The 12779-nt window shown below is 42.0% G+C and overlaps 1 protein-coding gene across 2 annotated transcripts in view; it reads left to right on the plus strand.

Annotated features, from left to right (window-relative positions):
* Positions 1 to 12779, plus strand: part of TTLL11 (tubulin tyrosine ligase like 11) — a 228776-nt gene that overhangs the window by 34383 nt on the left and 181614 nt on the right. For both annotated transcript variants that reach the window (XM_045791020.2, XM_087869397.1), the window contains exon 2: positions 11302 to 11398. In XM_045791020.2, coding sequence (XP_045646976.2) covers positions 11302 to 11398 — 97 coding nt within the window. The remainder of the gene's footprint in view (positions 1 to 11301; positions 11399 to 12779) is intronic.

The following is a 12779-nucleotide window of genomic DNA, read 5'->3' on the forward strand; positions in this document are numbered from 1 at the left end:
ACTGGCTGTCAGAGCAGTTCTTACCCCTGAAACTGGCGATGTGCTCTTAGACCTCTGTGCCTTCCTTCACCCCTACTCACAATGCACTCTTTCTGTCTTTGTCCCCTTGCCACTCCACCCTGTCCCCTTTCTCCTAGCCTTGGCTGGGTTCCTCATGGGTCTGGCTGCCCTCAGTCTCGCTCTACCTCCCCTCCATTCTTCATTCTAGCCAGATCTGGTACAGCCTGCTGGAGCACTTCCCTTGGCTCTCCTTTACCTGCAGAATCAAGTTCAAGCTTGCCCTGTGAGCCCTTCGTGACCTGTCTGGGTCATGGAGACCTCTTCAGCTTTATCTCCCCTACTCCCCCTGGGCTCTAGGTACGTGGAACTTCTCAGGCTCTCCAGAACGCCTGCCTTGCGTGCACTCCCCCTCCATCTGATCAGGCTGGCTCCTGAATCCCTGGAGCTAGGTTTGATTCACTACTGTTTTTGAAGAGGTGGATTCGTTGAGGGCCAGCCTCTGCTTTCTCTACCAGGGGAGTTATCTGGGGACTTTTCTTCTCTGCCTCTCTCACCGTGGGACTTAATTAGGTGAAGAACAATCCAGGATGCTCACTGTCAATATTCTATAATAGGAGTAACTTAGCTCCTTCTATGTGCCAGGCTCTTCACCAACATTCTTTCATTTACATAGTTGCTTTTAATCTTCCTGACACCCTCTGTGATGGAGGCTTTGCTAGTCATCTTTCTCAGATGTTAAAACCAAAAGCCTTAGAAGCTGGCAGGGTTGGGATTTGAACCCAGGTTCTGGAAGTCAAGTCAAGGAGCTTTTGTGCAAGTACAGGCTTTCCCCAGAGGTTAGGTGCATACCCAGGAAGACCGACATGGCTTCAAATACTCTGAATATACCTTGTGCACCTGTAACCTTAGACTGGCCCTAGAAAACACCCCCATGCACCATCTCCTTTGGGTAATATTTTACCAGCAAATAGGTATGGGGTGAAGGGAAAGCATGGAAGAGAAGAAAGAAATCAGTATTTTTTGAACGCCTACTGTATAATTGCCCCATGCATGGTCTTTCCCCCCAGCCCCATCCAGAGATGCTGTGGTCAGGAAGCTGGCCAGTCCCTCCCCCACGTGGGGAAGACTTTTCTTGTTAGCCTATTTTCCACTGGTAGGTGGGAGCCTGGAATCTCCCTGTGGCCCCTCAGTTAGGTGGTTGGTGCTTCTCACCTGTCTGGGAGGATAGTGATGCCGTTAGCTTAGTTGTGAACAAGAGAGGACTGAGCTAGCCTCCCTCTCTCAGGCTTAAAAGAGAGCTCACCTTCTTTTGATATGCTCAGATTTGGCAGATGGAGCCATGTTCCATCTGGTCACACCCTTCAGCATTGATGGATCTCCACCAGTATTTTCTTTGTCTGCTTGCTTTACTGATTGAAGAAAAGAGTACTACGTTTTTAGTCCATCCTTGAAGGGCAATTGCTCAGTCCTTTCCTTGTCTTAACTGGTCTTCTCTGGACTTTTCTGTGCTATGCTCTTCCTTGAAGTGTTAACCACAGCTCTTTTTTTGCATAGATACATGTGCTCATTTTTTTTTCATAGATTAATCCATCTATCCATCCATTTAGCTTAGTGGAGCCAGTAGAGCACACACAGTCTTTGGAGATGGAGCAACATGACTTCAAATTCTGGGTTTGCCACTTACCAGCAACAGAGTTGTATTATTTTTCATATGCAAAATGGAGACATATATGGAAGATACCTGGCACGCAATTAAGTCCTTAATAAATAATAATTATTAAATTTCTTATAAAGATACATTAGTCTTAAATTCCTTCATTCTCAGAATGCTTTCATTCTCTAAGGCACTGTTAGAAATAAACCTGGAATTGTGTATTCATTATCTACTACTGTGTAACAGATTTCTCCAAACTTTAGTAGCTGGAAACATCATACATTATTATTCACACACTTCCTGAGGATTGAGGAATCTGGGAGTGGCTTAGCTGGGGTTTCGGCTCAGGGTCTCTCATGGGGCCCGCAGCCTCTGAAGACTCGACTGGGGCAGAAGGACCCACTTCCAAGCTCATTCCCATGGCTGTTGGCAGGAGGCTTTGATTTCTTCCCTCTCCTTAGGCTTCTCCAATGTGAGTGGTGATGATGAGAGAGATGGGAACCAGACAGCCAGATAGACACGCACACGCATACACACACACAGTGTGCCCAAGACAGAAGGCACAGTCTCGACATCCCCTCACTTCTTCTGCTGTAGCTGTTGGTTCCACACACCAAGCCTGTGCCAGTCGTGGGAGAAGATGACACAAAGGTCTGAATTCCAGGAGGCAGGGATAATCGGAGACTATCTTAGAGGCTGTCTACTACAGATGGTAGGCTGGGGAGAGGGTAGAAAGAATAAAGTGTGTCTACCCTGAAGCATTCTGTCTGATGGAGAGGCAGTCATGTAAGCGTAAACACCCTACACGGCAGTGGCTGTACTACAGGCATCGGCAGAGTGCAGAGGGGACACTGGAGAGAAATCCATTAACTCTGCCTGGGAGCATCATCGAGGGTTTCCCAAGTGCAGGTACACTGCGGTGTTCTTATTCAAGAGCTGTCCTAATGGTGCTTGATATTTGGTTGGCATCTTTTTTAATTGAAGTTACTCATTGAGGTGATTTCCTTGGGCATTAAAAATAATAGGCTATCCTATATAACAGCAATTTGCTTTTTACAAAGTGCTTTCCCAGGCACTACCTCAGTCCACATGACAGCCCTGGAAGGGGGACAGGTTTTATTGCTGTTGTTTAACTCCACTGTAGGTGAGCTGGAAGAAGGTCAGTGTGTCTAAGTCTCTGGGTGGGGTGTGGCGGGTCAGGGCTGGAGCTGGGGTCTTCCTAGCCCAAGCGTGCCACTCTGGCTGCTACCCCTTCCTTGGATTTCCTCAGAGTGCTTTGGGTCTCTCATTTTAAAACAGTAATTTGGGTCATTTCCCCCTATAGATGCATTACACATACGCTCGCCCATATCAAAGCTTATTTGCCACTTTTATGCCCAATCACTTGAAAGATTTTCTTTCATGAAGAAGCTTTATGAAGAAAATCATTCACAAAGTACAGAAATGTGAATTGTGCTTTCATCAGCATTCACTGTGCAGTTTCATTTTGTAAAATCCCTCGGGGGGTTTGAACTCACTCTTTGGGCTATTTGTTAGAAGAGGGACCCAAACATCAATTCCTTAAGCACAAATATGCTCAAAGGACATTTAATGATTTCAGTTCTTGGCGCCTGCTTGTTTTGTAAGTTTGTTTTAGTCCTTCTAGGTAAGAGGGAAAAGGATTTTGGGTCCACATGGGTGTTTATGCTGAGGGAGAATCTTCCTTTGTGGCAAAGATGATAGCATGTGTATGTGTATGTGGGGAGGTATGCTAGTTATTATGGTTCATGTGTGACTAATAAATTCCACCTCATCCAGGTGAGTGATGAGGCCTCAAAGTAAGGCAGTGGCATTGGGGGTTAAGGAAGGGGAGGACATGTAAAAATAAATTAGGAGGTAAACCAGAAGACTTGCTGACCAGTTGGATATTGGGGAGGGAAGGGAGTTATGGGTGATTCTCAGGACTATGGCTTCTGATTTTCCTGTGGACCTAGGACCAATTGGACACCTGGTTAGCCATTCTTGGAGACCTGAAACAAGTATGTCAAATTGTTCCAGGTCCTAGAAATCCCTGGTTTTCTGAGGGAGATAAGGGTTACACATGAGTTCACAGCAGTGCAGACAATGATAAGCATAGTTAGTGCTGAAGGGACCAGGAAGATGATCCCTATGGACTGACATGGTCCTGAAGCTCTCCGTGTCATCATATCCAGTGGGCAGTTGTTAGTTTCCATCCTACTTGACCTGTCAGTCATGTCCACAGTGTTCACCATTCTCTTTGTCTTGAAACACTTCCTCCTGCTGGCCTTTTATGGCTCATGCTCTCTGTCTGTCTGGTCCATCTTAGTCTGCTCTCCACATGGCCTACGGTTTCTGCTATCCAGCTGGGGGTGGGGGGGTGCAGCCCTACACGATCTGCCTCTGTCTAGGTCTTCAGCCTCATCTCACACTATTTTCCACTTGTCCTCTAAGCCCCAGCCACCTTGACTGCCTTTAGGCTTTCCAGTGGGCCATGGTCAGTGTGACCTTTGGGCTTTTACATATTTGTTTTCTGCCTGGGATACTCTTCCTTCCTCATCTGCCTGTTCTTTCCAATCTCAGCTCAGATAGCCTTTTCTCAGGAGTAGGGTGACCACTCAATTTGCTGCTCAAACTGGGATACATTTGAGAGTGAAAAAAAAGCTCCAGTAATGTTAACACCAAGACAGCAGGTGTGAATGGAAGCACGCTGGGCTAATGAATACATGGTCACCCTACTCGGGGTAGCCTTCTCTGACTTCCCAGGTGTGATGGGGTCTTCCTGTGCTCTCATTGCTCTCGACCTTATTTCACAGCCCTTACCATGGTTTGCAGTGGTACATTGGAGTGACTGTTCGAGTCAACTCTTTCTCCCCATGGACTGTGTGCTCCATGAAAGCAGGCATGTTCCCATGTGTCCTTGTGCCACGTGATAGGTTCTTAATGCTTAATGAGTAAATAAATCAATGATCAATTCAGATTTGTATTCTTGTGTGGAATGTACAAATCATTTTCATTTCTAGTCTCTTGTTTGGTTCTATGGCACATTGACATGTTTTCTCATCTTAGTCGATGGAGGACATAAAGGTTTTGGTTGCTTAAGGTCTTATAGTTAGTGACAGACACAAGTCTAGAACTCTCAGGTCTTCTGACCCCACATCCAGTCCTTTTTCCAAAAGAGTTTGAAGAAGAGAAAAGGAAGACGACTCCCAAATTTAGAATCTAAATAACTGGGAAGATGGTGCTGACCTTAGAAAAATGGGCAGTGGGGGAGCCTGAGAAACATTGTCAATTTTCAGCTGCCCCATGAAAAGCCACGTAGCATTCCAGGCTACAGAGAGCTCAGAGTAGAGCCACGAATGGCCCCTTACCCTCAGGGGGCAAAAGCAGACAGTTTTTTATTGTTGTTTTATTGTGGTGAAATATACATAACAGAATTTATCATCTTAACTGTTTTTAAGTGTACAGTTCAGTAGCATTAAATACATTCACCTTGTTGTGCAACTATCAGCATCATCCATCTCCAGGACATTTTTCGTCTCCCCAAACTGAAGTTCTGTACCCATTAAACAAAGAACACCCCATTTTCCCCTCCTCCCAGCCCTGGAAACCACTGTTCTACTTCCTCCTGTCTGTATGAATTTGACTACTCGAGCTACCTCACAGAAGTGGAACCACACAATAGTCTTTGTCTGATTTATTTCACTTGGCGTAATGTCTTCATGGTTTCATCTACGTTGTGCCAGGCTCAGTAATTTTAGTGTATGGATATACCACATTTTGTTTGTCTGTTGATGGACAGTTGATGGACACTTGGACTGTTTCCACCTTTGGCTATTGTGAATAATGCTGCACATTTGTATATCAATATCTGTTCGAGTCTCCAATTTCAGTTCTTTGGGGAAATACTCAAGTAGGATTGCTGGATCATGTGACAATTTTATTTTCCACAGCAGCTTTTTACATTCCCAGTGCCTAAGGGTTCCAATTTCTCTACATCCTCATCAACACTTATTTCCTTTTTATTATTTTTTATGCTAGCCATCCTAATGAGTGTGAAGTTGTATCTCATGGTGGTTTTGATTTGCATTTTCCTAATGATTAGTCATGTTGAGCATCTTTTCATGTGCTTATTAGCCATCTGTATTTCTTCTTTGGAGAAATGTCTATTCAAGTCCTTTCTTTGCCCATTTTTAAATTGTTTTTGTTGTTCTTTGGTTGTTAAAGTTTTAAAATATATTCTGAATATTACTCCCTTATCAGATACATGATTTTCAAATATTTTCTCCTATTTCATGGGCTGCCCTTTCATTCTGTTGACAAGTGTCCTTTGATGCAAAAAAGTTTTAATTTCAATGAAGTTCAGTTTATTAATTTTTTCTTTTGTCACCTGTGCTTTGGTATCATAGCCAAGAAATCATTGCCAAATTAAATGTCATAAAGCTTATTCCCTATATTTTCTCCTATGAGCTTTATAGTTTTAGCCATTATGATTAGTTCTTTGACCCATTTTGAGTTAACATTTGTATATGGTGGAAGGTAAGGGTCCAACTTCATTCTTTTTACGTGTAGACATCCAGTTTTCCCAGCAGCAATTGTTGAACAGAATGTCCTTTCCCCATCAAATAGTGTTATCATCCTTGTCAAAAATAATTTGAGCATATATGTCAGGGTTTAATTCTGGGTTCTGTATCCTATCCCCTTAGTCTGTTTGTATTTATGCCAGTACCATACTGGTTTTTATTAATTTATTATTATTATTATTTTTAACTTAGAGCTGGTTTTGGTTCACTACAAAATTGAGCAGAAGGAACAGAGATTTCACATATGCTCACTGACCCTCCATATGCGTAGCCTCCCCAGCTATCAAAATCGCATGCCAGAATGGTACATTTGTTGCAATCGATGAACATATATTGACACATCATTATCACCCGAAGTCCATGATTTATATTAAAGCTTACTCTTGGTAGTGTACACTCTGTGGGATTGAACAAATGAATAATGATATGTATCCACTGTTATGGTATATATAGAATAGTATCACTACCCTAAAAATCCTCTGTGTTTCCCCTGTTCATCCCTCCCCTCACTCCTAATCCATGTATCTCATTGTTGTTTTATATACTTTTTCGATATCTTAGCTTTGTTGTAAGTTTTGGCATCAGGAAGCATGATACCTCCAACACTATTCTTCCTTCTCAAGATTGTTTTGATTATTTGGAGTCCCTTGAGATTCCACATGAATTTATGATAGATTTTTTATATTTCTGTAAGGAAAAAAAAGTCATTTGGATTTTGGTAGGGATTTCATTGAATCTGTATATTGCTTTGTGTAGTATTGACATCTTAACAATATAAAGTCTTCTAATCCATGAACATGGGATGTCTTTCTACTTATCTATGTCTTCTTTAATTTTTTTCAGCAACGTTTTATAGTTTTTGGTGTACAGTCTTTTGCCTCCTTGGTTAAGTTAATTCCTAAGTATTTTATTCTTTTTGATGTTATTATAAATGTAATTGTTTTCTTAATTTCCTTTTTGGATCATTCATGGTTAGTATATAGAAAAACTGATTTTTGTGTATTCATTTTGTATCCTATAATTTTTCTGAATTCATTTATTATTTCTAACTGTGTGTATATGTGTGTGTAATCTTTATGGTATTCTACATATAAGATCTTGCCATCTGCAAACAGATAATTTTACTTCTTCTTTTCCAATGTGGATGCTTCATTTCATTTTCTTGCCTTTTGCTATGGCTAGAACTTACAATACTATGTTGAATAAAAGTGGTGAAAGTGGGCATCCTTATCTCATTCCTGATCTTAGAGGAAGAGCTTTCAGTCTTTCACTATTGAGTATGATGTTAGCTGTTTAAGCAGTTTTTAAAAAGATCTTAAAAAGAGGTGGGATTTTGAAGTCCTGGGACCTATTTAAAATTGTGTTTCTCTGTGTTCTCAGCACCTAGCACAGTGTCTGGCACATAGCAATTTTTGAATGAATGGATTAAAAAACCCCCGCAGTTTCTCAAAACTGAATGAGCTAAAGGCACTGCTGAATGAAGTGTTGATTTTGGACTCATGAGGTTGGCAAGGACTGAAGGGTAACCGTAAAGGTGATAAGGAGTCATTGGTTGTCTGCTGACATGGAGCAGGTGTTGGTCCCACATTGCAGGCAGCACGGCCACTTGGATCTTAGTAAACTTTGCTTGGATAGTCTGCTTTTTAGAGAAACTTCTCTGGTTAAGTTATTTTTCCCTTCCCACTGTTAGCACTTAGCAGCTGGAAGAAAATAACATATGTTGTATCTCTTTGTATTTATGACTACTGAATTAATAACTTCAGTCCATTGGATGCAAAGAAAACAAGTGAAATGCTATAAATTATAAATGAAAGTTGTTCATGCTAATAGAGTGTATAACATATGCCTTACTTTGGCACAGCTTTGAAATAATGTGAATGATTTAAAGGGCTTGAGTCTGCTTGCCTTCATTTTAATTTGGAATAGTTGGAAAGCATCGAGTCACCACCATTTCATTAGTGATGCTATGCTCTTCCATTGGAACTTAAGCTCTCTCAACTTGGAGCAGACAAAAATCCTGATTAGCTGTAGTCTTAGGATGGGAAAGTCAAGTGATTGCATTCAATGTGTTGGCATCTCTCTTCATCTGGACTTCTAACAAGCAAGTTCTAAATATAAACTGACATGTCCTCACTTTTTTCCTTTAACAAGGGTCCTCTGAGTTATAGATTTAAAAAATGAATTCTGTAAATGTAGAACTTGCTGATAACTTTGAGAGGCAGCAGGATGTAGTGGAAAGAGCAGGACTTTCTGTCTCACCAAGGGATTTTCTGGCTGCTAACAAGGAAACCCTGTAGTGTGTGCAAAGAGGAAATATATTCTAAGGATATAAGGCTGTTTAACAGGATCCAAGGATAGGAGGGACAGCCAGGCTCAGGAGGGTCTGGACCTAGGATCTAGAGGCCCTAGGAACTAAGGTCACTCAGTCTGTCACCAGGGCCACATGGTCTCACCTTCACTTTCCTCTCTGCACCGGCTCCTTCCTTCTCTCTCAGCAGCTGGACTGCCTTTGCTTCTCTGTGCTCACAGCTGAGCACATCTGCTTGGCTCTAGCTTTCTATCACTTCCAGGTCAAGGGCAGCAGAGGCTGCCTGGCATCTCAGATTTCCAAATTCCTGGAAGAGAGAATCTGGTTATCTCAACTTGAGTCAGACAACCCTTCCCAGTTTGGTCATTTATTCATCCAAAAAGTCTTTATCGAATGCCAGGAGGCACTGGGGGATGCATCCTCCCTTCATGGACCATGTGTGTTTGGGGGAGCAAAGAAGAGAGAATGAGAGAGCATGAGTGAGAAAGCGTGAGCTTATTTTTCGGGGGACTGACTTGAGAGTTACAATTTTCAGAGAAAGAGAAGTATGGTTTGGGATTCAGATAGACCTGGATTCAAATCCCGATTCCTCTCCCGATTCCTCTCCTGTGTTACTTTGGGCATATTAGGTACCTTTTTCATCCCCAATTTTCTCCCCAGTAAAATGGGAATAATTCTTTCTAAGGTAGTTAGGAGGATTAAAATGAAAGGGCAACACCATCAACTTTTTTCACAGAAATGGAATAAATAATCCTGAAATTTGTTTGGAGCCAGAAAAGACCTCAAATAGCCAGAGGAATGTTGAAAAAGAAAACCAAAGCTGGTGGCATCACAATTCCAGACTTCAAGTTCTATTACAAAGCTATAATCATCAAGACAGTATGGTGCTGGCATGAAAACAGACACACAGACCAACGGAACAGAATAGAGAGCCCAGAAATGGACCCTCAACTCTACGGTCAACTAATCTTCGACAAAGCAGGAAAGAATAACCAATGGAAAAAAGACAGTCTCTTCAACAGATGGTGTTGGGAAAATTGGACAGCCACATGCAGAAGAATGAAACTGGACCGTTTCCTTACACCAGACACAAAAATAGATTCAAAATGGATGAAAGACCTAAGATGGATTCCTAGACAGGAATCTTTCAAAATCCTTGAGGAGAACACAGGCAGCAACCTCTTTGACCTCAGCTGCAGCAACTTCTTCCTGGACACATCACCAAAGGCAAGGGAAGCAAGGGCAAAAATGAACTATTGGCACTTCATCAAGATAAAAAGCTTTTGCACAGCAAAGGAAACAGTCAACAAAACCAAAAGACAACCAACAGAATGGGAGAAGATATTTGCAAATGACAAATCAGATAAAGGGCTAGTATCCAAAATCCATAAAGAACTTATCAAACTCAACACCCAAGGAACAAATAATCCAATCAAGACGTGGACAGAAGACATGAACAGACATTTCTGCAAAGAAGACATCCAAATGGCCAACAGACACATGAAAAAGTGCTCAACATCATTCGGCATCAGGGAAATACAAATCAAAACCACAATGAGATACCACCTCACACCTGTCAGAAGGGCTAAAATTAACAAGTCAGGAAACGACAGATGTTGGCAAGGATGCGGAGGAAGGGGAACCCTCTTACACTGTTGGTGGGAATGCAAGCTGGTGCAGCCACTCTGGAAAACAGCATGGAGGTTCCTCAAAAAGTTGAAAATAGAGCTACCAGCTACGACTCAGCAATTGCACTACTGGGTATTTACCCCAAAGATACAAATGTAGTAATCTGAAGGGACACCTGCACCCCAGCAGCAATGCCCACAATAGGCAAACTATGGAAAGAGCCCAGGTGTCCATCAACAGATGAATGGATAAAGAAGATGTGGTGTATATATATATACAATGGAATATTATGCAGCCATCAAAAAATGAAATCTTGCCATTTGTAATGACATGGATGGAACTAGAGGGTATTATGCTAAGTAAAATAAGTCACTCAGAGAAAGACAATTATCATATGTTCTCACTGATATGTGGAATTTGAGAAACAAGACAGAGGATCATAGAGGAAGAGAGGAAAAAATGAAACGACGAAAGCAGAGAGGGAGACAAACCATAAGAGACTCTTAATCTCAGGAAATGAACTGAGGGTTGCTGGAGTGGAAGGGGGTGCGACAGATGTGGTGGCTGGGTGATGGACATTGGGGAGAGTGTGTGTTATGATGAGAACTGCGTATTGTGTAAGACTGATGAATCACAGACCTGTACTGCCGAAACAAATAATACATTATATGTTAATAATAATAATAAAAAAAGAATGATCTAGGGGTGCCTGGCTGGCTTAATCAGAAGAGTATGCAGCTCTTGATCTCAGGGTCATGAGTTTGAGCCCCACATTCTACACCCTACATTGGGTGTAGAAATTACTTAAATAAACTAAAACAACACCGACAACAACAATAAACCAAAACATGTAAAGTAATGTGCGAAGCCATGAGTGGAGTGACTGCCACAGAGTCAGAACTCCACCCCTCACTGATTGTGACCTTGAGCAAATTCCTTAACCTGCCTGAAATGGTTTCTTCACCTATAAAATGGGAAAGGATATCATCTACCTCACGTGCTTATTATGAGGATTACATCACGTGATATGCACCAAGTCGTGGGCCATGTGTACGTAATAGACGCCCAGAGTGGTAGCTGCTCGCCTAGGTCTTGTTAATAGTCACAGTTTTTTTCCCTCTGTCTTCTAGTTCCCATTTGGCCGACGCTTGCCTTGTGACATCTACTGGCATGGAGTTTCATTTCACGACAATGACATATTCTCCGGCCAAGTGAACAAGTTTCCAGGTATCTGCTATTGTTGGCATTGAAAAATGTTTCTAGGCTGGGTGTCAGGGCACCCTCTTCTACAAAAACACGGCAGCATTTTGAGCTCAGACTCAAGGACTCTTTTTTTAAAAAAATATAATTGGTATTTATTTATTCATTCATTCATTCATTCATTCATTCATTCATTCATTCATTCATTTATTACATTCGGTTAGCCAGACTCTTACTTGGGACCTGCCGCCCATACCGCTGTGGCGCCCTGACCTTGGGAGGGAAGCTAAGGCAGAGGTCATCTGGATTTGACCCACCAACGGGTTAAAGACTGGAGGTTCAAAAATAAAAAGACAGGCTTTCCTGGACTAACTTCACCAGTGGGAGAACGTGACCCTCACCTTCTGAGTTATAATGTGAAGCCGTAACGAGGAGACTATGTTCTCAAAATGAAAAACAGAAATAGACCACATAAATTATTTGCAAGAAACAGAAGTATTAAAATTCTAGGAATATGCCACAAAAATGGGGTTAGCAGCTTCTGTTTTCTTTAAGTATCATCATTGGAGGTACCATTTTTAGGACCAAACACGCCAGTCACCGTATTGGGAACGATAGGCTGAGACAGTGCCTACCTTTTACCTTGGGACCTTATCCCAGTGAGGCTTTCCTGTAAAAGGGGACTAGTGGCAAGAAGGTGTCAGAGCCAACACTTTAAGACAGCCCCTCACTCCGTTCCCAGCCTCCCCGTATGCTTTTCCATTTTATTTGTAATCTCCGCCACCCTCTTCTGCTGTGGATTCATTATTTGTAATGGCTCAGTGAGGAGGGCGGTTAAGGTGAGTGGGTGTCTCAGGGAGGAAGGAACGTTTGGTTAAGGGGGGTGGTGATCGCAGCCAAAGGGTCTTTCTCTTGTATTCAGAAATCTTAACATAATATGCACAAACCATATTATAATACAATAGCAAATAATTTTTAATTATTTATGAATCCCATTAATTTAATTATTATGAATCCCATCCCTCATTTAACAAAACAACAATGTGAGTATTTCTAGATTTCCTCCCAAACCTTAACCATATTTTTGTATCATTTTTACATGGTTGCAGTCAGAGTGTGGTTGCCTGAATACCAGGTGTTTTTTCCTATTGTGATAATCATTTATGCTTATTTTAGAAAGGAGACTCCATTTCCCCTTTCTCTGGGGTGCCTGTTGGCTCAATTGGGAGAGCATGTGACTTTTTTTTTTTTAAGATTTTGTTTATTTATTTGACAGAGATAGAGATAGCCAGCGAGAGAGGGAACACAAGCAGGGGTAGTGGGAGAGGAAGAAGCAGGCTCATAACAGAGGAGCCTGATGTGGGGCTCGATCCCATAACGCCGGGATCACGCCCTGAGCCGAAGGCAG

Source organism: Ursus americanus, chromosome 18, assembly GCF_024610735.1.
Source record: "Ursus americanus isolate L20-20 chromosome 18, mUrsAme1.1.p, whole genome shotgun sequence".
Taxonomy (NCBI): domain Eukaryota; kingdom Metazoa; phylum Chordata; class Mammalia; order Carnivora; family Ursidae; genus Ursus; species Ursus americanus.